The sequence below is a fragment of the Solanum verrucosum genome, unplaced genomic scaffold (genome assembly GCF_900185275.1).
Source record: "Solanum verrucosum unplaced genomic scaffold, falcon-dt-bn FXZP01000128.1, whole genome shotgun sequence".
Lineage (NCBI taxonomy): Eukaryota > Viridiplantae > Streptophyta > Magnoliopsida > Solanales > Solanaceae > Solanum > Solanum verrucosum.
The window spans coordinates 1,047,676-1,074,115 of NW_026020327.1; the positions used below are offsets into that span (position 1 = coordinate 1,047,676).

The following is a 26,440-nucleotide window of genomic DNA, read 5'->3' on the forward strand; positions in this document are numbered from 1 at the left end:
AATGAATTATTATAAATAATTTTATGTAGCAGGTCTCTTTGGAAATGGATTTTATACTGAAATTTATATTAATGAAAAATTTTATTTGCTAAAATGGATGGTAAAAAGCAATAATTTCTTTTTCATAAAACCAAGTAAAATAGAATGGAAGGATATGCCTAAGACAAAAGTAATGTTTTGGAAGAAATTAATTATGTTTTGAAAATCTAAGTTGGACTATTATTAATTTATATAACTATTAAGTGATAAAGATAATATTGGGAGAAACAAAAATCTTTTAATTTGTTAAACTCAACAGTAAAAATAATAATTTATTTTTAATAAAAGCGAAGTAAAATAGAATAGAGGGAATATGCTTGAAATAAAACTATGTTTTTGGAAAAAAACTCAAAATAATTTTGTTAATAATTATTATGCTTTTACTAAATATGTTTCACTCATATGAGTCATATGAGGAAATAACATAATTAGTTGGAAAGAAATATATCAAAATTTAACATTATTTCTATATATGATTGGAAGCTGAAGAAGTAAATAACTTAACATTATTTCTATATATGTCATAGAATTTTGAAATAGATAATAAGGTAATAAATTTTATGTTTATTCCTATTTTGCTTCAATGTCATACCTATACATATTCACTTGCATCCACTTAAAAAATCAGAGTAACAATTATTGAAGAAATTAAAATGGCTTCTCTTTTTACTTCATATTTTCTTCCTTTAGTATTTGTCGCAACCATTTTCAACTTTCAAACTTCTTTATGTGACATTAGTGCAGATGAGGCATTAATAACAGGTATATGTAGACAAGTACAAGATCTTCAGTTTTGCTTAACCACTTTTAGACAAATTATACCTTCTCATCCATATGTTCCTGAAGAAGTAACTCGAGCTGCTATCACCAAATCATTACAAAATGCTAATGACAACCATGCTTTCGTAGAGACAGCTAAAGCAAATGCAAAAGACAAAGAGACCAAAGACTTGTATAGTATTTGTGACAGCAGTTATGGATTGTTGATAACCGTGCTTCAAGATGCTGCTAAATCATTAGCTAACAAGGATTATAATGGCTTAGAAAATGACCTCTCAAAGTGTCCCCAATTTGTGAGTGACTGTCAGAATGTACTTGGTAGTAAGACAACACCTGAAATGTTAGATAGAAGTAGAAAACAATTTGATCTTGTATTAATGGCAAAAATTGCTGAACAACTCATTAAAAAATAGGTAGTGTATATAATTTATTATAAATTAATTTGTCTTTCTTGAAAGCTAGTAGCTAATTAAGAGGAGATTATTGATATTTCAATAAATCATTCTTACTTTCTCAAGTGACTAATTATATCAGGTCTAACTTTATCATTTTCATTTGGCCTTGGGATATTTTTTCAGTTTACTTGTTAGAATTTTTTCTCTCAATTACTCATTTATTACCTTTTTATTTATGATTTAATTCATAATGTGTAAGTTATAGTAAGCCTTAGAGCCGCAAATCCTAGTGATTCAAAAGGACGTTTTACTTATCTATAATGAAATGGAAATTTTATGTTATATTGATATTAACACAACAAATCAATTAATTTTTTTTTTATAATGGTCAACAGTCAACAGTCAACAGTCAACCGTTTTTATAAAGATTTTTTTTTATTATGAGTTTGAAATCACTACTTCAATTATGAAAGATATGAAGCTCACCAAGTTAGTTCTCAACTCCGTCTTCTATGAACCTTAGAAACAAGTTATGTTATATTTTCAGTAATTTTTTTATTTTAAATTAATATATAATTCTTCAATGTATTTGACTTATCCAAAAAAATAAAAATAAAATTGAAGTAAACTATCATCACCTTCTATTTTTTGTTAGGTATTACTGGCATAAAAAGGTGTAAACGAAATTAACATGCATGACTGATTAAAGCTTGTTTCATTTATTTTTATAAAATCTTATTCAACTCAACCTCATGATCATAAACCTAAGAGGATGATTTATTTGTCTTAATACATCATATTTCCTAATTAAATGAAATTACATAAGTTTCATGATCCATATAGAGCTAGTCCGCTCGATCATGTTAAGACACTACAAGTGATAGATGTTTATTTCTTGAAAAGCTTAATTCCTCTCCAACGAGATTCCATTCGATCAGATTCATTGTCTTGTGTATAAACTCCAAATTTGAAATAATGATGGTCTCCACCTCTTCCTGATGGTTCATGCTTGAGATTTCCATTAATATAAACCTTTAATTTACTTGCACCAACATCATGAATCACATTTAATCTGATCCATCTATTATAAATATTTGATTCAATAACTTTTTCTCTATAGTAATAGAGAGTTCCATCATAAACTCTTAACATTAAAGTTGTGGATGATGGTGATGCTCCAAATACTTGCATTATTGACACACCAGATGAACCACTTGGCACATAAAAATATCCCTCAAATTGTCGAACACCTGATGAATAATCATTCCCCTATATAATAACATTAATAATTATTAGATATTTTCACTACAAGAGAACATATAATAGCTACAAAATATGTATGTTGCTAATTTCTTATTTTCTAGTAGTGATCTCAATTAGGTCGATAAAAAATTCTTGTGAACTAAAGGTTATATGCTCCAATGGTCTATTTTTGACTCGATCGATCAAGTCAACAAAGATGGAGTCAGAGCTAGAGGATTGTGATGTACAAATGAGACACATGAATACCTAGTCGATTGAGTCAAAATCAGACCATTGAAACAATATACTATGTCATGTTATGATGACATAGTAATTGACAATATAATCGACCACAACTAACTTGAAATTAAACCAATACACAAGTAATTGAAAAAAGTTGATGAATTTTTCTTTGAACTTTACCGTTATACGAATTTCACAACGGGGTTTTGTTTGGCTAGATGTAGTGTGAGGCTTGTCAGTCTTGTAAACCCAAAATTTGTGTACTCCATCAATGAAGGAATACCTTTGATTCACAGGCACATCATAAGGCTTTTGAATTTCGAAATTGCCTTGGTTAATAGATATGGGAGTGAAACCATCAGTAGGATCAGCTTTGCAAAACAAATGGTTTTGAATTACAATTAATTGGAAAAGAGTGAATAATAGCAATGGAAGATAGGAAGAAGAGTAAACCATATTTTCTTGATGGAACTTAATACAATAGATTCAATTTTTGTGGAATGATATTAACTTAAGAGTACCAAACTTGTCTATTTATAGGGAAAATTTATGATGGTGACACATATAATTAACATCATTGGGATATATTGCATGAATATGAATTGATAGGACTAAGATTGAGTCTTTGCCACTTGGTTTTGTACGTTTCTTTCACATTCAATGGGATTAACGACTTAAAAGAGAAGTCTAATTCATGAAACAGTGGCCTATGCAGGATTTTTGGTCAAAAGTATCGGCTTATTTTGGTGAGTTTAGGTCTAAACTATTCTTGTGGTAAGACTTTACTTGTTATAGTCTTAAATTGATGTATGATTTGTAGAATATTATTTGGAAAATGTATTGGCATATATTATATCATAGTGTTGTCAGTAATTTGTATGAACAAATTCAGGAAATTACTAAAGTATCATGACTCGAAAATAAATTAGATAATCAATTATGTTTTTCTATATTTAAATTTTCAGTTTGTGTGCCAAATAAATTATTGATGAAAATCATTTACACTCCCAAACTTTAGTTTAAAAAAAACAAACTCACTCCTCAATTTTGAGAAATAATTATTCTCTCTATTTATACTATGATAAGTCTATTTTATGATCCTTATCATTTTTAATCTTCCATCTATATAATATAAATATATATTTATATATAATACTTTATGTTATTCTTTCATCTACATGCTTTGTAATTTGACCTTAATTGACATCTATGTTCTCCAACTTATGGGTGTGCACAAGTAGGCATTTAAATTTGTATAAAGTTAAACAAGTAGACACACGTGTCTAACACATGACATAATATAAATCAGTTCGAGTGTATCTCACACGAATTGTCATATAGAACGTGTGTGTCTACTCGTCAACTTTACATAAGTTTCAGTGTATATTTGTGTACAATCAAAGTTGGAGGGCGTAGATGACAACTAAAGCCAAGTTGAAAGGGCACGTTTATATAATTATGTTTATCTCTTATTCTCTATTATCTATGTAGATAAATGAACTTTGATTGTCATTAATGATTTTAAAAAATATATATAATCTCAAATTTATTTTCAATATAATAAAATTAATCTATTAAGAAATTGTTAAGAAATATATATTTATTTTTATTAATTTGTTTTTTATTACTTGCATCAAAATATATTTATAAGGCTATCATAGTATTGATTCCGTTAAATTTATTACATTATTTTTTGTTGTGTTCATTTTCCCTTTTCTTGTTTGGATGAATTAAATATTATTTTAATAAAAAAATTATTATATAGATTAAAAAATAAAAATATTATGATATTAAAGAAGTCCAAAAAAATATAATAAAGGTTGATAAAGTAAGAGTATAATAGACATTTAAAAAGGTCAATTAGAAAAAAAAGGGAGAATAATTATTGAACAACTTGCACATATAACAAACATATAAATCATATTTGTATGTTATAGCTATAATTTGCATAATTGCGCTCCATAACAAATTTTATGTTTGCTATGGAGCTTTGATTTGTATAATTTGTATATCGAATGGGTAATTGTATACAAAAAATGACTAATTGTATACCAAATCAAATGGCAAAAAAAATGGAATGTTTGCTGCGAATTACAAATAAAATAAACTATAGCTATAACATTTAATTTGAATTAATAGTTTGCTATTTCATATAATTTTCTCATTTATTGTTTCTCAAAGTTCAGGAGAGTTTGATTTTTAAAGTAAAGTTTTGTAAATGATTTTCACCCCATAAATTATGAAATTGAAAAATCATACCTTGATTTTTATAGAGTCAAAGAACTGAAAGGTGATCCCTACATTGTAAGTGTGTAACATGTCCAATCGTTAATTCATTTGCTAGATGACTTTTTCTTTGAACGTTCGATATGATTGAAAAAAGAAAAAATATATTGCCAAATTATCATAAATAGTACGTTAATATACTTCGTTATATTTTTTAATTGTGTACATCTTTACCGTTAATATTTTAGAATGTATATACCCTTGGGATAGACGGAGGGATATATGTCATTATTTTAACGGTCTACCCAAATTTAATTTAATTTTTACCCACAATTTAAAAAATCCACCCATTTTTTTTCATAATTTTAAACCATCCATAACCCGGTTAAAAACCCTCTTCTCCTTCATTTTTTCTTTTTTGGAAAGGAACGAATGCAGAGAAAAATTCTTTCCTTTCTGAATTCGTTCTTCTCTGTTCTTGGTCTGAAAATAAAGAAAGACCTTTCAAATTTATACTCGATTTTGGTTTGTTACAAAATTCATTGAATACAATTAAGAATTCATCAATTTATGTTGATAATAGTATTTTTACTGTTACAGAATCTCGTGCTACAAAATGAATCTAGTCACCATACACCATCCAATTTAGCCTTTTTAGTAGGGAAAAATGATAAATATACCTCCAAACTATCAAAAAATGGTATTTGAATACTCTCCATTATACTTTTTTTAGAACACTAATGACCTTATCATCTAAGTTTTGGGTTGTATTCTATATATATCCTTTGAACTAACAGAAAGATATCTTATCGACCTATTCAAAAAAAATTATTGTCAAAAAGGGAAAAACATTCTTTTAAAATAAATCAAAAAAATAAAACAATCAAATTAATACGAAGAGAGTAAATTTACATATGATGAATTAACAAAGAAAAGAACAAAATCATGAATCATTATTCAAAAACCTAAAATTATTAGAGAAAGAAAATGGATGCCTTGTGGTAGGCAATAAGTTGACTTTGAATTAATGGTGTGTATTAATTTTTCTGAAACTAGCATAGGTAAGATACATTGTTTCTTGTTATATATGGATCTCGTAAATATAAGACATAATACATAAACATGACCTTTAACTTGACGTCAGTTTACAACTATGACCTTTAACTTTGAATGTGCACAAGTAGGCACTTAAACTTGTATAAAATTGAAAAAATGGACACATTCATCCTACATGACATCCTATATGAAATTTTTGTGTCCTACATGACATCTTACGTGTATTATGCCATGTAGGACATGTGTGTCTACTTGTTCAATTTTATACAAGTTTAAGTGTCTATTTGTGCACACTCAAAATTGGAGGACATAGTTGTCCACTGAAACTAAGTTAATTGTCTTGTTTCTGTATTATGCCTAAATATAAATTTGTAACATATCCAATTGTTATTTATACCCCTAAATTTTATTTTAAAAATCAAACTCCCCACCTTAACTATGAAAAATAATCATTCTCCTCCTTATCATAATTAATATTTTAATTTTTTATTTTCGAGTAATTACTTCTAAACTCTTCTGGAAGGTTTCTTTGAAGTTTGAGTAGATCACTAGTGACTAGACTATCAATTTCACACCAATCATGTGGGCTGGCTGCTAAGTGATTGGAAAAGCTGACTTTTCTGATAAATATATGGTGCTCGTCACGGTTTATTTTTACTTGTCACTGTTTAATTTGATACATTTATTATGAAAATAATTATTGATATACGTATTTTATCAAATTATTCCTATTAAATAATGTTTAAAATTAAGTCTTGGAAAATGAAAAATAAGTATTTAATGGTAATGGTAAAACATGAAAAAAAAATTAATTTTCTGTTCTTGATATGTCAAAAGTGACAAATAAAAATGAAAATTTATTTTAGGAATAAGTACAAGTAAAAGTGAACGGAAGGAGTATTATAGAAATATTTATTACTCCTCCGTCCATGTTTACTTGTCCACTATACTATTTTGGGATATCCAACCATACTTTTCCATATAATAAAATCAACTAATAGTTTGACATTTTGTGTCTATTTACCCTTGCTATTAAATACTAATCTTGTTTTAATGTTTAAATGAATAATATTTAATAAGGGTATTTTGGTAAAATTATCCCTATCATTTATCGCTTCTTAATCCCTATGTCAAGTAAATAATGGATAACTATTGTTGGACGGAGGAAGTACTTCATGAAACCTTATGAGATGTTTAAATATCTGAAAATAATGAAGTGACTCAGTAAGTTATGTCGTATTGCGAACCAACACAAAAATAATATCTCATTGACGATCTTTGGTACAGTAAAGTGCACAATATTGTAAAAGGTTGTAACATTTGAATCATACGTCTGTTAAAACATGATAATGTAAGAAGTAATTACCAAGTGAAATAGTGCATCTCGACAAGAATAAAATTTACTGGATCCTCAAGTCCAAACATCAGAAAATGTCACACATTTAAAAATTAATGGATGATGTACCCAAAACTCTGATATTCTTTTTAGATAGGACTTTGATGACAGTGACGTGAAAATAATTTCTTATAATCACATATAAATTTAATAGAAGAAAATGATATTTTCAAATCTTTTAAGTGTAAGAATAAAATTTTCTTATAAAAAGTATAAAAAACTAAAAGTAAGTTTGTATAGGCTACAAAACCAAATATCTCACTTATGACACGAGATAATATCTCAGATGATCAGTCAACTAAGAATTTAAAGTCACTCAACTAAGAATTTTTTCTCATATAAACTCACTCAACCAATGGTTTATACAAGAAAGTCATTCAATATATTTGGAAGATGTTCAATTGAAGTCATTCAACTAAGAAGTCTAATTATACCTTTTCTAAAACCAATGCAAGATGTTCAATTGAAGTCCCTTTGCCAAATAACTTACCACTAAATAAAATAAAATAAATTCCTTTTTCATGTTATATATACACTTATTGAATTTTCTTAACATAAATTCTATTATCATGACAAATGGAGTCCAAATTTATTGTAAGTCACATTGTCAAATCTTAGTTATGATATACTTTAGTAATTTTGTAATTTCTAACTACACTATGATATACAATATGCCAACACATTTTCTTGACAATATTCTACAATCAAATATCAATTCAAGACTATAACAAGTAATAAAGTCGTACCACCAAAATAGTTTAGACCTAAACTCACCAAAATAAGCCGATATATTGACCAAAAATCTTGCATAAACCACTGCTTCATGAATTAGACTTTTATTTACATAGTTAGTCCATTCAAAATCATTGAATGTAAAGAAACGTACAAAACCAAGTGGCAAAGACTAATTAACATACTCAATCTTACTCCTATCAATTCATATTCATGCAATATATCCCAATGATGTTAATTATATGTGTCACCATCGTAAATTTTCCCTATAAATAGACAACTTTGGTACTCTAAGTTAATATCATTCCACAAAAATTGAATCTATTGTGTTTAGTTCCATCAAGAAAATATGGTTTACTCTTCTTCCTATCTTCCATTGCTATTATTCACTATTTTCCAATTAATTGTAATTCAAAACCATTTGTTTTGCAAAGCTGATCCTACTGATGGTTTCACTCCCATATCTATTAGCCAAAGCAATTTCGAAATTCAAAAGCCTTATGATGTGCCTGTGAATCAAAGGTATTCCTTCATTGATGGAGTACACAAATTTTGGGTTTACAAGACTGACAAGCCTCATACTACCTCTAGCCAAACAAAACCCCGTTCTGAAATTCGTATAACGGTAATGTTCAAAGAAAAATTCATCAATTACTTATGTATTGGTTTAATTTCAAATTTGTTGTGATCGATTATATTGACAATTACTATGTAATCATAACATGACATAGTAGTTTTTTTCAATGGTCTGATTTTGACTCAATCGATTATGTATTCATGTGTCTCATTTGTACATCACAATCCTCTAGCTCTGACTCCATCCTTGTTGGTTAGATCGATTAAGTCAAAATTCGACCATTGGAGCATATAACCTTTAGGTCACAAGAATTTTTGATCGACCTAATTGAGATTACTATTAGAAAACAAGAAATTAGCAACAGACAAATTCCGTAGCTATTACATGTTCTCTTATAGTGAAAGTATCTAATATTTTAGTGACTATTTTTTGATTTATTTATTTATTTATTTATTATATAGGGAAATGATTATTCATCAGGTGTTCGACAATTTGAGGGATATTTCTATGTGCCAAGTGGTTCATCTGGTGTGTCAATAATGCAAGTATTTGGAGCATCACCATCATCCACAACTTTAATGTTAAGAGTTTATGATGGAACTCTCTATTACTATAGAGAAAAAGTTATTGAATCAAATATTTATAATAGATGGATCAGACTAAATGTGATTCATGATGTTGGTGCAAGTAAATTAAAGGTTTATATTAATGGAGTTCTCAAGCATGAACCATCAGGAAGAGGTGGAGACCATCATTATTTCAAATTTGGAGTTTATACACAAGACAATGAATCTGATCGAATGGAATCTCGTTGGAGAGGGATTAAGCTTTTCAAGAAATAAACATCTATCACTTGTAGTGTTTTAATATGATCGAGCGGACTAGCTCTATATGGATCATGAAACATATATAATCTTGTTTATGTAATTTCATTTAATTTGGAAATATGATGTATTAAGACGAATAAATCATCCTCTTAGATTTATGATCATGAGGTTGAGTTGAATAAGATTTTATAATAATAAATGAAACAAGCTTCATCTTGCATGTTTTCTTTTATCATCTTTTATATATATGCAGTAATACCTAGCTAACACTAATATTGGAATTATTGAAGAGGTGAAGATGGTATACTTCAAAAGTTTTTTTTTTAGATAAGTCAAATATTTTGAAGAACTATTCATTGGCATAAATAAAAATTGTTGAAATTATAACCAGACTCGTTTTTCAGGTTTATACAAGAGGGAGGACTAACTCACCCAGACATCACGGTAACAAATAAATGATTTAGTGACAATAATATAATCTATCGTTATATTGTATTGGGATAAGGCATAACTACTTCCAAACTATACCCGAAATTCTAATGACACACCTAAACATAATTATGGATCGATTACCCCTTAAACTATTTTAAAATAGAATAGATACACTCAAATACTGACGTGACGTATATAGTATGCACACTCTCTTTAAGGCAATTAAAGGTTACAAAAATAACTTTGAAAATAATTAACAAGTACAAATGTCATTTTTAATTGGATATTACTTAATTAATTAAGTCTAATTAATTAGACTCCTTCTTCATCAAATAACTCCTCATGGTGGATCATCATCAGCAAATCATCAACAACATAAAGAGTTAGCAAAATCATCATTAGAAAAAAGAGATTCAGAATTAAGAAAGAGAAAAAAGGAATTTTAGTGAAAAAAAAGAAGAAGATTTAATGCTTAAAAAGAAGATGAGGTGTGTAATACACATGCATGATATTTATCTGGTTATTTATGCTAAGTCAACATTTAGGTGGTATTTATTTCATTTTAAAATAATTTTAAAGGTTAATAGAACTCTAAAATTCACTGAAATTTTGGGTATAGTTCGAGTGAGTATTATGTCTTATCCCGATTATATTTAAAGGTATTTTAAATTTCTAAATCAATGTAATACTAAAAAATAAATATTCAACATTATTGTCATTCTGTTGAATTATATTTTTTTTTGTTAGGATTAGTATTGATTTGATTTTGAATTGAGCTTTATTAGAGTTACTAATATCTATAGACTATATAACCTTTATTGGACCATTCAAAATTCTAAGTCTAAAAAAACTTGAAAAAAATATGTTAAAAGATAAAAATTATGAAAAAATATAAGAAATATTTAGAAATTATATCAAAGTAAATATTTTTTATGTATAAAGTAAAACTTAAAATTATATATATACAATGTCGGGTTAGTTTGATTTCAGATTTTTTCCAATCCACTTATAGTCGAATTTTTTTCTCTAATACCAAAACAAGTCAAACCAAACCATTAATCAATTTTTTTCCCAATTTAACTCAATTTATGATTTAATTTAATTTTCTATTTGAGTTTGTACACCAATTCTTCTATACTTTTCTGGAAGGTTTCTTTGAAGTTTGAGTAGATCACTAGTGACTAGACTATCAATTTCACGTCTATTTGAATTCAATTATTGGTAACCCAATCACGTGGGCTGGCTGCTAAGAGAATGGGAAAACTTGAAGTAAATTTTTTTCTTTTTAGTTATATACTAGTTATTGACTTTTCTTAACATAAATTCTATTATCGTGACAAATGGAATCCAAATTTATTTTAAGTCACTTGTTCAAATCTTAGCCATGACACATAAGTAATATTCTGAATTTCTTCATATGAATTTCTGATTAAACACGATATACAATATGCCAATACATTTTCCAAATAATATTCTACAAATCAAATATCAATTCAAGACTACAACAAGTAAAGTCTTACCACCAGAATAGCTTAGACCTAAACTCACCAAAATAAGCCGATACTATTGACCAACAATCACGCATCCATTAAAAATCATTGAATGTGAAGAATCGTACAAAACCAAGTGGCAAAGACTGAATCTTAGTCCTATCAATTCATATTCATGCAATATATCCCAATGATGTTAATTATATGTGTCACCATCGTAAATTTTCCCTATAAATAGACAACTTTGGTACTCTAAGTTAATATCATTCCACAAAAATTGAATCTATTGTGTTTAGTTTCATCAAGAAAATATGGTTTACTCTTCTTCCTATCTTCCATTGCTATTATTCACTATTTTCCAATTAATTGTAATTCAAAACCATTTGTTTTGCAAAGCTGATCCTACTGATGGTTTCACTCCCATATCTATTAGCCAAAGCAATTTCGAAATTCAAAAGCCTTATGATGTTCCTGTGAATCAAAGGTATTCCTTCATTGATGGAGTACACAAATTTTGGGTTTACAAGACTGACAAGCCTCATACTACCTCTAGCCAAACAAAACCCCGTTCTGAAATTCGTATAAAGGTAAAATTCAAAGAAAAATTCAAATTTTCAATTACTTATGTATTGGTTTAATTTCAAGTTAGTTGTGGTCGATTATATTGTCAATTACTATGTCATCATAATATGACATAGTATTTGTTTCAATGGTCTGATTTTGACTCAATCGACTAGGTATTCATGCGTCTCATTTGTACATCACAATCCTTTAGCTCTGACTCCATCCTTGTTGGTTAGATCGATTGAGTCAAAATTCGACCATTGGAGCATATAACCTTTAGTTCACAAGAATTTTTGATCGACCTAATTGAGATTACTATTAGAAAACAAGAAATTAGCAACAGACAAATTCCGTAGCTATTACATGTTCTCTTATAGTGAAAGTATCTAATATTTTAGTGACTATATTTTGATTGATTTATTTATTTATTATATAGGGAAATGATTATTCATCAGGTGTTCGACAATTTGAGGGATATTTCTATGTGCCAAGTGGTTCATCTGGTGTGTCAATAATGCAAGTATTTGGAGCATCACCATCATCCACAACTTTAATGTTAAGAGTTTATGATGGAACTCTCTATTACTATAGAGAAAAAGTTATTGAATCAAATATTTACAATAGATGGATCAGACTAAATGTGATTCATGATGTTGGTGCAAGTAAATTAAAGGTTTATATTAATGGAGTTCTCAAGCATGAACCATCGGGAAGAGGTGGAGACCACCATTATTTCAAATTTGGAGTTTATACACAAGATAATGAGTCTGATCGAATGGAATCTCGTTGGAGAGGGATTAAACTTTTCAAGAAATAAACATCTATCACTTGTAGTGTAAGAACATGATCGAGCGGACTAGCTCTATATGAATCATGAAACTTATAATAATCTTGTCTATGTAATTTCATTTAATTTAGAAATATGATGTATTAAGACAAATAAATCATCCTCTTAGATTTATGATCTCGAGGTTGAGTTGAATAAGATTTTATAAAAATAAATGAAATAAGCTTTAATCAATATAGCATAAAATTCCCATTTATTATAGATAAGTAAAAGTCCACATAAGACGATGGTCATATGTATTTTCAGCCAAGTAGAACGTTCTTTTGAATCGCTAGGATTTGCGGTTCTAAGGCTTACTATTAACTTAGCCATTATTAATTAAATCATAAGTAAAAAAGTAATAAATGAGTAATTGAGAAAAAAAATTCTAGTAAGTTGAAAAAATATCTCAAGGCTCAAATAAAAATGATAAGCTTAGACATGATATATTAGTCACTTGAGAAAGTAAGAATGATTTATCGAATTATCAATAATCTCCTCTTAATTAGCAATTAGCTTTCAAGAAAGACAAATTAATTTATAATAATTATATAAACTACCTATTTTTTAATGAGTTGTTCAGCAATTTTTGCCATTAATACAAGATCAAATTGTTTTCTACTTCTATCTAATATTTCAGGTGTTGTCTTACTACCAAGTACATTCTGACAATCACTCACAAATTGGGGACACTTTGCAAGGTCATTTTCCACACCATTATAATCCTTATTAGCTAATGGTTTAGCAGCATCTTAGAGCACGATTAACAACAATCCATAACTGTTGTCATAAATACTATACAACTCTTTGGTTTCTTTGTCTTTTACATTTGCTTTAGCTGTCTCTACGAAAGCATGGTTGTCGTTAGCATTTTGTAATGATTTGGTGATAGCAGCTTGAGTTACTTCTTCAGGAACATATGGATGAGAAGGTATAATTAGTCTAAAAGTGGTTAAGCAAAACTGAAGATCTTGTACTTGTTTACATATACTTGCTATTGATGCCTCGTCTGCATTAATGTCACATAAAGAGGTTTGAAAGTTGAAAATCTTTGCAACAAATACTAAAGGAAGAAAGTATGAAGTAAAAAAGAGAAGCCATTTTAATTTCTTCAATAATTGTTACTTTGATTTTTGAAGTTGATGCAAGTGAATATATATAGGGATGATATTGAAGCAAAATAAGAATAAACATAAATTTTATTACCTTATTATCTATTTCAAAAATCTATGACATATATAGAAATAATGTTAAGTTATTTACTTCTTCAACTTCCATCATGTATAGAAATAATGTTTAATTTTGATATATTTCTTCCCAACTAATTAAGTTATTTCCTCATATGAGTGAAACATATTTAGTAAAAACATAATAATTATTAACAAAATTATTTTGAGTTCTTTTCCAAAAACATACTTTTATTTCAGGCATATCCCCTCAATTTTATTTTACTTGGGTTTTATTAAAAATAAATTATTATTTTTTACTGTTCAGTTAAACAAATTAAAAGATTTTTTTTCTCCCAATATTATATTTATCACTTAATAGTTACTCTCTCCGTTTCAAAAAGAGTGGTCTAGTTTGACTTGACACGGAGTTTAAGAAAATAAAGAAGACTTTTGAATCTTGTGGTCCTAAATTAAAGTAATGTCAAATGTACAAAATTGTCCTTTAATCTTGTGGTCTTAAACATGTTACGAGGAAAGTTGAAAGTAAAATGTTACCAAAAAAAGAAAGAAGTCATTCTTTTTTAAACAAACTAAAAAAAAAAGAAAGTCATTTTTTTTGAAACGGAGGGATTATATAAATTGATAATAGTCCAACTTAGATTTTCAAAACATAATTAATTTCTTTGTTATTCCTTGTTTGGTTACTAATTCTCAAATAAGTTATATCTGGATAGTAATTGTATTGAGATAAGTTATTTGTGCTCGGGGGTGGAATAATAGTATTGTAATTTGAGATTAATTATTCCGAAATAAAACAATGATAACAACAAAAATACCCCTAAGGTCGCTAAAAAAAATTATGCTAAATATGGTGATGGATATTTTTATAATAAACAATTTCTTAAAAATTACGCAATGAATATTTGTATTAATACAACAAACCAAGTCAGCTTCATATAGTCTAGGTATCAAGAGAAGACTTCTAAATCAAGTCAGCTTCATATAGTGTATGTTGTGTTCCCAACAATGCACTGTAGCTCTTAGAAACTAGATAATCTCAATTACCTATGTGGATATATACTTCTCATTCCTATGCGTCATGACTAAAAATTGAGCGTAATGACACTCCTCTTATTCTATCAAGGCAAGTCAATATAAAACTCAACTATACGATAGAAATATGGAAAACTTAGTCATTCTCTAAATATCCCCAAAGTTGGGGTCCACCGCGAATGCGGACCCCTGCTGCGAACGTGAACCCTCGGCTCATTAACTCGCCGTGAACACGGTGTTCTGGCATCCCGACCCTCCGCGAACGTGGGAGCTATTCTGAGAACACAGAGGTCAGACCTTTCACCCTCCGCGAACGCGGCCCAAACCCCATGAAAACAATATTATAAGGCACAAAAATTCATCGAAAGGACCTTCAGGATTCGTTCGGAACCCTATACACACAAATCAAATATGCTATCCAACTAAACTCAACATTTCAGACTCAATGGATCCGTCAAAACACGAATTCAAGGTCTCCTTGACCCATAATCCGTGAAGGTCACTATAAACAAACATAACGCCTAAAATGGCTAAACCAAGCTCAGAATCACTGAAAATTCAACCAAGACCTCCCCTAAGCCTAAAATCATCTCCCGAATTCAATGGAATTGTCGAAAATTTGATCTGAGCATTCGAACCTAGAATGTTGACCAAAATCAACCCAAAGACTAAAATCTCATCAATTCCCAACTTAAGACCTCAAATCCACGAAAAGACCGTCCAAAACCGGCGACTCTCCTATACTAATTTCCACATTCCGGAGCTGATGGAACGATAAAATTCCATGACTTGAAATTTCAAATGATCCTGAAAACCACTTTTAACCAACTTAAGCCTTGCAAAACTCTAAAATTTCCACAAATCACAACTTTTTACTCAAAACTTGAAATCAATTTCACAAACCAACCAAAAATGACTCGGAAAAACTATTGGAAGGGATAAAACGATAATTTTTATGAACAATTTCCAAAAATGACCTTTCAGGTCATTACACTATATATGGTCATTTGGTAGCTGGATAATAAACAAGTTATTCATATATTAATTTCTGTATAATTTATACGATATTTGATAGGCAGATAGAAAATAAGTTATTCACGTATAAAATTAATATACGTTTGATTGAACAATCTCTTTCCTGTCTATTCATCAATTCCAACACATATGAGGTTTGAGTCGAGAGAAGATATAATAAATAGAAGAACAAATAGAAAACAACAGCAGCTATAACACTTCATATATAATTTAATAATAGCAAGAGATATTAAGAAAATGAATGCCTTCAGTAGGCAATAACTTGACTTTAATTTGAATTAATGGTGTATATCTTCTTCTTTTTTCTGAAACTAGCATAGTCAAGATACATTGTATCTTGCTATGTATGGATCTAGTAAATAAGTTGCGTGTATATATATACGTCTAGATACATGTATTTCAAGATTCATGAAGTTAAATTTATTTTATATACATTGTATCTAAGTAGATTCACATGCATCTAAGATACATAATAAATTTCGCTCGCTTCTATCCCATCTCGCTCGCCACTCTCGCATGTATCTGGTATCTCAGATATATGTGAATTATGCTAGATACATACAAATATGTGTATTTAGTGTGATTCACATATATCTGAGATACATACAGATCTAGTTTCGTTCCCTATATTAGTAAATCTGGTAGCAAAAATATAAGTATATATGCGTATCTTTCTCAGTATATGACAGAAAACTCTTAATTAGTGGTAAAATACGTAATATTTTAAAAGTATAGATAATATTGATAAATACGATAGTAATTATGTAGTTTTTCCTTGATTTTTTATTTTTATTTTTATTTTCGACTCATTACTTTTATTCATGAAGAATAGGAATCCCATTAGTGGCCATACATAATGTACCACTATTTTGTAATATTAAACTACAGTATTTGCAAATTTTGGTTAGGTTATATTTTAAAATTGTTTTAAGTAATTTATACCTATAAAAAATAAATTTCCATTAAATAAAAAAACAATTACAAGTTACAACGACTTTCAAATTATTATTTTTCTAAGTTCCAACTTTCAATACTCTTCTTAAATATTTCTTTGAAGTTTGAGTATCAATTTAATGTCATTCCAATTCAATTATTTATATAGTTTTTTTAATAAGCTTAAAATTAAATAAATCGCTTAGTAGGTAGTTGAGTAATTTCCTAGAAAGCCTTGTAAATAGCTCAAACAGATAAATTGTAGAGCGAATGATCGTAATAAAAATGTAATGTACTTTTAAAAGAGCCGTCAACATAACACTTAATAAAACCTGGTGACAGGTAATGAAGCGATGAGATCTCAGTAAGTTATGTCGCATTTGGAAATCGATACAAAAATAATATATTGTTGACGATCTTTGGTACAATAAAAAAAAAATATGACATCTGAATTCTACATCTATTAAAAACATGATAATGTAAAAGTTAATTTTGAAGCAATGAAATGATTCTTCTCGACAAGCTTAAAGTTTTTTGGACCCTTAGTCCAGAGTACAAACACTAGAAAATGTCACACATTAAACTCCAATATTATCGGACATTTTGATACACTTAACATATCTTAAATTTAAGACCACAAGTCAAAAATCTTTATTATATTCTAAAACTCCGGATCAAATCATAACAAGACAAATAAATTAAAACACACGGAATAAATGTAATTGTCACACATCATATAACTTCCTCTTGCAAACATTCCAAAATTTCCCCCCTATAAATAGACAACTTAGGTACTCAAGCTAATATCATTCCACAAAAAATGAATCTATTGTATTGAGTTCCATCAAGAAATTAAAATATGATTTTTTTTCAAACTTGGGATCATTTTATCCGGAGTCTCTTCAGAGGACTAATACAACTAAGTTTTTATTTTTATTTTTTATGCTAGCTAATCGTCAACTTACTATAGTTATCATATAATTTATTCATTGAAAAATCCCTTCAAAGGGTTAATATAACTAAGTTTTTTTTTTTAATAATGGCTAGCCATCAGTTTACTACAACTCTCACATCAATCCCATGTTCATAAGCCATTGTCCACACACATAAACACGCACACTCGCTAACACTACAAGAAAACAAAAAATTAGCAATAGACAGAATTTTGTAGATAAACAACAAAAAATCTAAGGTAATTCAATTTAGCTACGAATTAGCGACGGATAACAAGAAAATTCGATTAGCTAGGAGAAATTAAATCCCATGTTAATCCAATTTACCTACGGATTAGTGATGGATTATAAGAAAAATCAGTTACTTAAGAGCTTTATAACACGTAGAAATTATCGATAAATTCCATAGCTATTACATGTTTTCTTATAGTGAAAGTATCTAATATTTTAGTCATGATTATTGTTTGATTGATTTATTATTAATTATATTATATAGGGGGAATGATTATTCATCTGGTATTTGGCAATTTGAGGAAAATTTCTATGTCCCAAGTGATTCATCTGGTATGTCAATACTGCAAATATTTGGAGGATCACCATTAGGCACAACTTTAATGTTAAGAGTTTATGATGGAAACATCTATTACTATAAAAAAAAGTTATTGAAACAAATATTTATAATAAATGGTATAGAGTAAATGTGATTCAATCATGATGGTGCAAGTAAATTAAAAGTTTATATTAATGGAATTTTCAAGCATGAAGCATCAGGAAGAGGTGGAGACCAACATTATTTTAAATTTGGAGTTCATACACAGGATAATGAGTCTAATTATATGGAGTCTCGTTGGAGTTCGATTAAACTTAACAAAAAATAAGCACCGATTACCTTGGTGTTTTAACATGATCAAGCGGACTAACTCTATATGGATCATGAAACATATATAATCTTGTTTATGTAATTTCATTTCATTAAGAAATATGATGTATTAAGACAAATATCATCCTCTTAGATTTATATGATCATGAGGTTAAGTTGAATAAGTTATAAAGATAAATGAAACAAGCTTCAATTAATCTTGCCTACATAGAAGTCCCAAGTTTTCATACAATCAATATTATATCTACCCTACATATTGACGGTTGATTGTTGACCATTGATCATTCTAACATACAGGCTCATATGAAAATGACATAATATAATAAATCACTTGAGAAATAAGAAAAATTTATTGAAATATCAATCTCATCTTTATTAGCTACTATTTAACTTTTAAGAAAGATAAATTGATTTTTAACAATCATATAAATTACCTATTTCTTAATGAGGCCTTCAGCGACGTTTGACATTATTAGTAGATCGAATTGTTTCCTACTTCTATCTAACATTTCAGGTGTCGTCTTGCTACCAAGTGCATTCTGACAATCACTCACAAATCTGGGACACTTTGAAAGGTCATTTTCCAAGGCAATATAATTCTTGTTAGCTAATGATTGAGCAGCATCTTGGAGAATGGTTATCATCAATCCATAACCTACGTCACAAATAGCATACAAGTCTTGTGTCACTTTGTCTTTTGCGGCTGCTTTAGCGGCCACTATGAAAGCATGGTTGTTGTTAGCATTTTGTAACGATTGTGCAATAGCAGCTCGTGTTACTTCTTCAGGAACATATGGATGGGCTAAAATTTGTCTGAAAGTGGTTAAGCAAAACGGAGGATCTTGTACTTGTTTACATATACCTGCTATTAATGCCTCGTCTGCACTGATGTCACATAAAGAGGTTTGAAAGTTGAAAATGTTTGCAACAAGTACTAAAGGAAGAAAGTATGAAGTAAAAAGAGAGGCCATTTTAATTTCTTCAATAATTGTTACTCTGATTTTTGAAGTGAATGCAAGTGAATATATACCTATATATAGGGATGCCATTGAAGCAAAATAGGAATAAACATAAATTTTCTTCCCTTATTATCTACTGCAAGTATCTTTGACATATATAGAAATAATGTTAAGTTATATTCTTCTTCAGCTTCCAATCATATTTATAAATTTTGGTATATTTCTTCTTAACTAATTAAGTTATTTCCTCATCTGTACATTTCCACACCCATTCACCTTATGTGTAGTCAACAGTGAAACAAATTTAGTAAAAGCATAATAATTACTGACAAAAGTATTTTAAGTTTTTTTTCTTCAAAAATACTTTTATCTTAGGCATATTCCATTTATTCTATTTTACTTGGGTTTTATCACTTATAGTTGTATAAAATAATAATAGTCAAACTTAAGTTTTAACATGAAATTTGACCAAATGTATAATTCATTGGTATCATATATGACCTATAAATCTAGTCAAAGGGACACATGGAATTTGGGCTATGATCTTGAGAATAATTTTTTATTATTTTGTTTATTGCTTTTAGATATTTTACTTTATTAGCTGTTTTTCTGAAGTGGGCTTAAGCGATTTGGGCTAACTCACAATCTATATTGCATGTTTTACTTTAATAAAATATGATCCAATGGGTCTTTGATTAAAAAAAATAACTTACATAAATCCCATAGTGTAAGACCTCAATTACATCTTATCCATACTCTTTTTATTTTACAAAAATCCCTTAAAATATCAGTCATCCGGATACATAAGTTTCATCCGAATACATTAATTGTGATACATTATAAAACTTGGTCTGTTGCTCTTAATATGGAATATTAGCGTAAAATTGATTTTCTTTCCAACAAATCACGCATAACTAATTGATATCGATCCATTCCAATCTAACACTTCACCTTTTGAAAGAGCTAAAAAGAGTTAGAATTAGAAATAATCATTTTAGGAAAGGATGAAAATCTGGAAATTTGTTAAGTTATGTTAAGTTTGAGTTTTTGGTCAACTTCAAACAACCATAACTCCTAGCTCATGATGAGTTAGGTGTCTTCCAGATACCGTAGGAAATATCTTGGAATTATCTTTCCAACGCCTCCGAGTTTATGCGATTTCGAGTTTGTATGAGTGAAATATGGACATTTGAAGTTGAGTTGTTCAGGTAAGGAAAGTCTAAATCGGATTTTGGAAGGGTGTTTTAGTCTTTTCCTTACCCAATTAATTTAATTCGTTGTTAGGAGTTTATTTGGGGTCTAATATGATAGAGATCAGTTTAGAAAATTGGAAGTTCACGCTAGGGCTTGGAGAAAAGAGAAAAGAGGAGAAAGTAGAAGAAAAGTTAAGATTCGTCAAGAACGTTCAAGTTTGGTTGTCGATTTGGCCAAGGATTCAATCCTACGAGGTATGTGAGATCACATAGCATTGGGTTAGTTCACCCACGCTCCAATCATGATTCAGTTCAGCGAAGTTATAATGTTTTGAAAGCAAATCCTATGAGTTCTTGATGTAAATTCGTTTGAAATCTTGTGGGTTCTTGTTGTTGAAGTTTCCTGAGCTTGATTCATGTGATTAGGTGTGAATTTCGAGTTGGATCTTGCAAATATTGATGATTTAAATGTTCCTAAGCATTTGGGGAAAGAACTAAGTCGAAATAGGAGGCTTAGAGATGAAAAACGAAGAAGAAAAGTCAAAGTGTACTTGGGCAGGGGATTGGGGCACCGTCCTAGCCATAGCGCCCCAACTAGGGCTCTAATGTTTGACCTACAGGGCACCGCACCAGCCAGAGCACCCCAAGTCCCTCTCTGAAGTTTTAAGGTTGGCGCCCCGCGCCTCTCAGAGCGCCAGGGACGCCAGTTCTTCCCATTTCCCCCCTTCTTTCCATACTAGTTCCTTACATCGTACCTATGTTTCGTAGTTTATTCCGACAATCTAAGGTACGTCTAAACATCATGAAATATTACATAAACATGAGATCATGAACCTTGAATCCATAATTTAATTCAAGGAAAGTTAAGAGTCAAGTCAAGAAGTTAAGAATCAAGTCAAGAGAGTTTATAAGAGTTTTTCAAAAGTCTTTTACAAACGTTTTTAACTTTGTTTTAAGACTTAAGCTTTGAGTTGAGTAAAGAGTAAGAGTAAAAGTTCATTTCTTCAAAGAATATACGGGAACTAAGTATTCCCAAAAGAGTAAAGGTTTTCACATTTGAGTAAGAAAGGGAACACCGATTTCTAAGAGAGCTTTTAAGCTAAGTTTTGAGTAATTATCTCGAACCAAAGAAAGAGTTTTGTTTTAAAGACACATGATCTAAGTACAGTTTGGTAGTATAATTGAGCACCGATATGGGGACGTGAGTTCATAATAACTCAAGTCACCATAAATTATGTATCCATCATGGGTAGTAAATGATCATACTTTTTAGATGATTCCTTAGTGCTTTTTAGCATAGACTAGTGGAGCTACTTAGTTAAGGCGTTTTATATCTAATGGATCTACTTAGTTAAGGCGTTTTATATCTAGTGGATCTACGACAAAGTATAGGACAGTACTGGCAGCATTGGAAAGATGGTGTATCATCACTTGGACTCGTAGTGGTGGTTGTCGGTTAGAGAAACTCCCACAATATTATATTACTTTATTATATGAGAAAGTTGAATTGTTATTGCATTTCTTTAATAAACTGAGTTACTTTCTGATGTTTTAAAAGCTTTCCATATATTGCATGTGTATTGTTGCTTTATATTGAGTTAAGTTATTCATGAGTTGAGTAAAGTCAAGGTAAGTGTTCCTTTTAGATTCTTTTCAAGCTTACGTTATGTTTTAGTATTCCCCTCGCATACTCGTACATTCAATGTACTGACGTCATTTGATCTGCATCGTTGTTAGGAAGCAGACATAGGTAACCAAGATCATCATCCAACGCCTCGTTGATCCAGTTGAACACTCAAAGTCAGTTGGTGAGCCTCTGTTCTATCTGGAGGACTCTTTTTTATCTTTTGTTTTAGTTCTGTAGTTGTTAGGATGATCAGGTGTCTTGTCCTAACATCCCTTTTTGTTTTAGAGGCTTCATAGATAGTCAAACAGTTAGTTATGAGTCCTTTAACTTTGTATTGCAGATGTTTTGCTATGAGACTTGAATAGCCATATTGGCTAGTACAAAGATTTTTTTTAAAGACGTGTAAGTATTTCATAAGTTCCTTATTGAGGTATTTTTGATGTTTAAGTCTTCCGCTAAATAAATAAGTCAGTCCAAGGGTTCACTTGGGGCCAATAATGGTTCTCGATTGCCAGTCCCGCCCAGGGTGTAGGCTCGAAAAGTGACAAACTTAGTATCAGAGCACAAAGTTCAAGAGTCCTAGGGTGTCTATGAAGCCGTGTCCGTAGAGTCCTAGTTATCAGTGTGAAGTGCGCCATATTTATAATTAAGAGGCTGCGACACTTAGGAAATTTTCTCATTTCTTTCATACTCATTTCGTGCGATAGAGTTCATCTCTATAAAGTCTCTTCTAATTCGTGATTGTGCGTGTTTTTAGGTTAATCATGCCTCCACGAAGAGCTATCAGGGGTCGTCCTGCTAGAATGAATGTTGAGGAGCTAGACATGAAGTGACTGATACTTCGAGGATCCGAGAGTTCTTAAGGATGAATCTTCCAAGTTTTACTGGTTCAAGCACTATCGACGATCCGGAGAGTTTTGTTGAGGAGCTAAAAAATGTATTTGAGGTTATGCATGTTGCCGATGTTGAGCAAGTAGAACTAGTTGCATATCAACTGAAGAATGTTCCTAGGACTTGGTTTGACCAGTGGAAGAAGGGTAGAGCTGAGGGAGCACCACTTGCGAGTTGGGCTTGTTTTGAGGAGGCCTACTTGGCACGTTTCTTTCCATAAGAATTGACAGACGCCAAGGTACGAGAGTTTCTCACTCTTAAGCAAGATTCACTAAGTGTCCATGAGTATAGGTTGAAGTTCACCAAGCTATCCTGTTATGCTCCGGAGATGGTTGCGGAAATGAGGAGTAGAATGCGTTTGTGTGTTGCTGGGCTGTCTCGTCTGTCGAGTAAGGAAGGTAAGGTTGCAATGCTAATAGGTGACATGGATATAGCAAGGTTGATGGTCTATGTGTAGCAGGTTGAGGAAGAGAAGTTGAGGGATTGGGAGGAATTTAGAAATAAGAAGGCTAAGACGTCAGGGAATGAGTCCGGGCAACAAAGAAATAATGAGAACCAATCTTCTTTCCAACAAAATAAAAAGGGACCTGCTCCATCATCTGCTAGTGCACCTTCATCCAGAAACAAAGGTGAGTATAATAGTTAGAATTCACAGCATTTAAGAGCTAGACCTGCACAGTCTCAGGGTAGTGTGGCACAAAGAGGTAATTAGGCTCCTATATTTGCTATGTGTGGTAGAACTCACCTAGGTAAGTGTCGTGATGACTCCACAGGTTGTTTTAAGCTTGGACAAGAGGGTCACTTCATGAAAGAGTGCCCTAAGAATCGGCAAGGTAATGGAAATTAGGGAAATAGGGACCAATCTTCATCAGTTGGTCCACGAGACAGGGCTGCACCTAGAGGAGCAACTTTCGATACTGGCGGAGGATAAAACTACCTTTATGCTATCACTAGTCATCAAGAGCAAGAAAATTCTCCAGATGTTGTCACTGGTATGATCAAAGGCTTTACTCTTGATGTTTACGCTTTGCTAGACCCAGGAGCAAGTTTATCTTTGAAAATTCTCCAGATTCATTGAAAAATCCCTTCAAAGGGTGAATCTAACTAAGTTTTTTTAAAATAATGGCTAGTCATTAGTTTACTACAACTCTCACATCAATCCCATGTTCATAAGCCATTGTCCATTACTAACACACACACACAAACACACATAAACACGCACACGCGCTAACACTACAAGAAAACAAGAAATTAGCAATAGACAGAATTTTGTAGCTAAACCACAAAAAATCTATGTTAATTCAATTTAGCTACGAATTAGCGACGGATAACAAGAAAATTCAACTAGCTAGGAGGAATTAAATCCCATATTAATCCAATTTACCTACGAATTAGTGATGGAATATGAGAAAAATCAGTTACTTAAGAGCTTTATAACACGGATTATGTAGAAATTATCGATAAATTCCATAGCTACTACATGTTTTCTTATAGTGAAAGTATCTAATATTTTAGTCATGATTATTGTTTGATTGATTTATTATTAATGACATTATATAGGGGGAATGATTATTCATCTGGTATTTGGCAATTTGAGGGAAATTTCTATGTCCCAAGTGATTCATCTGGTATGACAATATTGCAAATATTTGGAGGATCACCATTAGACAACTTTAATGTTAAGAGTTTATGATGGAAACCTTTATTACTACAAAAAAAAAATTATTGAAACAAATATTTATAATAAATGGTATAGAGTAAATGTGATTCAATCATGATGTTGCAAGTAAATTAAAAGTTTATGTTAATGGAATTCTCAAGCATGAATCATCAGGAAGAGGTGGAGACTAACATTATTTTAAATTTGGAGTTTATACATAGGATAATGAGTCTAATTATATGGAGTCTCGTTGGAGTTCGATTAAACTTTATTAAGCATCGATCACCTTGGTGTTTTAACATAATCAAGCAGACTAGCTCTACATGGATCATGAAACATATATAATCTTGTTATGGTAATTTCATTTAATTAAGAAATATGATGTATTAAGACAAATATCATCCTCTTAGATTTATATGATCATGAGGTTGAGTTGAATAAGTTATAAAGATAAATGAAACAAGCTTCAATTAATCTTGCCTACATTGAAGTCCCAAGTTTTCATACAATCAATATTATATCTACCCTACATATTAATTGTTGACCGTTGATCATTCTAACAAAAAGGCTCTTATGAAAATGCCATGATAAGATAAATCACTTGAGAAATAAGAATAATTTATTAAAATATCAATCTCATCTTTATTAGCTACTATTTAAATCTCAAGAAAGATAAATTAATTTATAACAATCATATAAACTACCTATTTCTTAATGAGGCCTTCAGTAACTTTTGACATTATTAGTAGATCAAATTGTTTCCTACTTCTATCTAACATTTCAGGTGTCGTCTTGCTACCAAGTGCATTATGACAATCACTCATAAATCTGGGACACTTTGAAAGGTCATTTTCCAAGACAATATAATTCTTGTTAACTAATGATTGAGCAGCATCTTCGAGAATGGTTATCATCAATCCATAACCGACGTCACAAATAGCATACAAGTCTTGGGCCTCTTTGTCTTTTGCGGCTGCTTTAGCTGTCACTATGAAAACATGGTTGTTGTTAACATTTTGTATTGATTGCGCGATAGCAGCTCGTGTTACTTCTTCAGGAACATATGGATGAGCTAAAATTTATCTAAAAGTGGTTAAGCAAAACGTAGGATCTTGTACTTGTTTACATATACCTGCTATTAATGTCTCGTCTACATTAATATCACATAAAGAGATTTGAAAGTTAAATATATTTGCAACAAGTACTAAGGAAGAAAGTATGAAGTAAAAAGAGAGGTCATTTTAATTTCTTCAATAATTGTT

General features: G+C 30.2%; 5 protein-coding genes across 5 annotated transcripts; 3 read left to right on the plus strand and 2 right to left on the minus strand.

Moving 5' to 3' along the window:
- Positions 1 to 692: 692 nt before the first annotated feature.
- Positions 693 to 1,232, plus strand: LOC125835699 (uncharacterized). The gene has a single exon (XM_049514805.1). The coding sequence runs from the start codon at positions 693 to 695 to the stop codon at positions 1,230 to 1,232; it is 540 nt and encodes a 179-aa protein (XP_049370762.1).
- A 762-nt stretch (positions 1,233 to 1,994) lies between these two features.
- LOC125835881 (citrate-binding protein-like) lies at positions 1,995 to 3,186 on the minus strand. Its single transcript, XM_049514978.1, has 2 exons — positions 2,880 to 3,186; positions 1,995 to 2,483 (listed from the first exon to the last, which is right to left on the minus strand). The coding sequence occupies exons 1-2, from the start codon at positions 3,153 to 3,155 to the stop codon at positions 2,103 to 2,105; spliced, it is 657 nt and encodes a 218-aa protein (XP_049370935.1). The 5' UTR covers positions 3,156 to 3,186; the 3' UTR covers positions 1,995 to 2,102.
- A 5,220-nt stretch (positions 3,187 to 8,406) lies between these two features.
- LOC125835850 (citrate-binding protein-like) lies at positions 8,407 to 9,733 on the plus strand. The gene is made up of 2 exons (XM_049514952.1): positions 8,407 to 8,734; positions 9,148 to 9,733. The coding sequence occupies exons 1-2, from the start codon at positions 8,459 to 8,461 to the stop codon at positions 9,526 to 9,528; spliced, it is 657 nt and encodes a 218-aa protein (XP_049370909.1). The 5' UTR covers positions 8,407 to 8,458; the 3' UTR covers positions 9,529 to 9,733.
- Positions 9,734 to 11,732: 1,999 nt separating this feature from the next.
- Positions 11,733 to 12,873, plus strand: LOC125835851 (citrate-binding protein-like). Its single transcript, XM_049514954.1, has 2 exons — positions 11,733 to 12,022; positions 12,436 to 12,873. Exons 1-2 carry the CDS (start codon positions 11,747 to 11,749, stop codon positions 12,814 to 12,816), a joined length of 657 nt encoding a protein of 218 aa, XP_049370911.1. The 5' UTR covers positions 11,733 to 11,746; the 3' UTR covers positions 12,817 to 12,873.
- A 6,409-nt stretch (positions 12,874 to 19,282) lies between these two features.
- On the minus strand, positions 19,283 to 19,819 carry LOC125835700 (uncharacterized). The gene has a single exon (XM_049514806.1). It carries the CDS (start codon positions 19,817 to 19,819, stop codon positions 19,283 to 19,285), a length of 537 nt encoding a protein of 178 aa, XP_049370763.1.
- Positions 19,820 to 26,440: the final 6,621 nt, after the last annotated feature.

Excerpts from the sequence above, each read along its gene's own strand:
- LOC125835699 (XM_049514805.1), top strand. The coding sequence starts at position 693 with ATGGCTTCTCTTTTTACTTCATATTTTCTTCCTTTAGTATTTGTCGCA.
- LOC125835881 (XM_049514978.1), bottom strand. The coding sequence starts at position 3,155 with ATGGTTTACTCTTCTTCCTATCTTCCATTGCTATTATTCACTCTTTTC. Across the intron at positions 2,484-2,879 it reads GTTGTGAAATTCGTATAACG|GGGAATGATTATTCATCAGG; the intron begins GTAAAGTTCAAA and ends GTTATTATATAG.
- LOC125835850 (XM_049514952.1), top strand. The coding sequence starts at position 8,459 with ATGGTTTACTCTTCTTCCTATCTTCCATTGCTATTATTCACTATTTTC. Across the intron at positions 8,735-9,147 it reads GTTCTGAAATTCGTATAACG|GGAAATGATTATTCATCAGG; the intron begins GTAATGTTCAAA and ends TTTATTATATAG.
- LOC125835851 (XM_049514954.1), top strand. The coding sequence starts at position 11,747 with ATGGTTTACTCTTCTTCCTATCTTCCATTGCTATTATTCACTATTTTC. Across the intron at positions 12,023-12,435 it reads GTTCTGAAATTCGTATAAAG|GGAAATGATTATTCATCAGG; the intron begins GTAAAATTCAAA and ends TTTATTATATAG.
- LOC125835700 (XM_049514806.1), bottom strand. The coding sequence starts at position 19,819 with ATGGCCTCTCTTTTTACTTCATACTTTCTTCCTTTAGTACTTGTTGCA.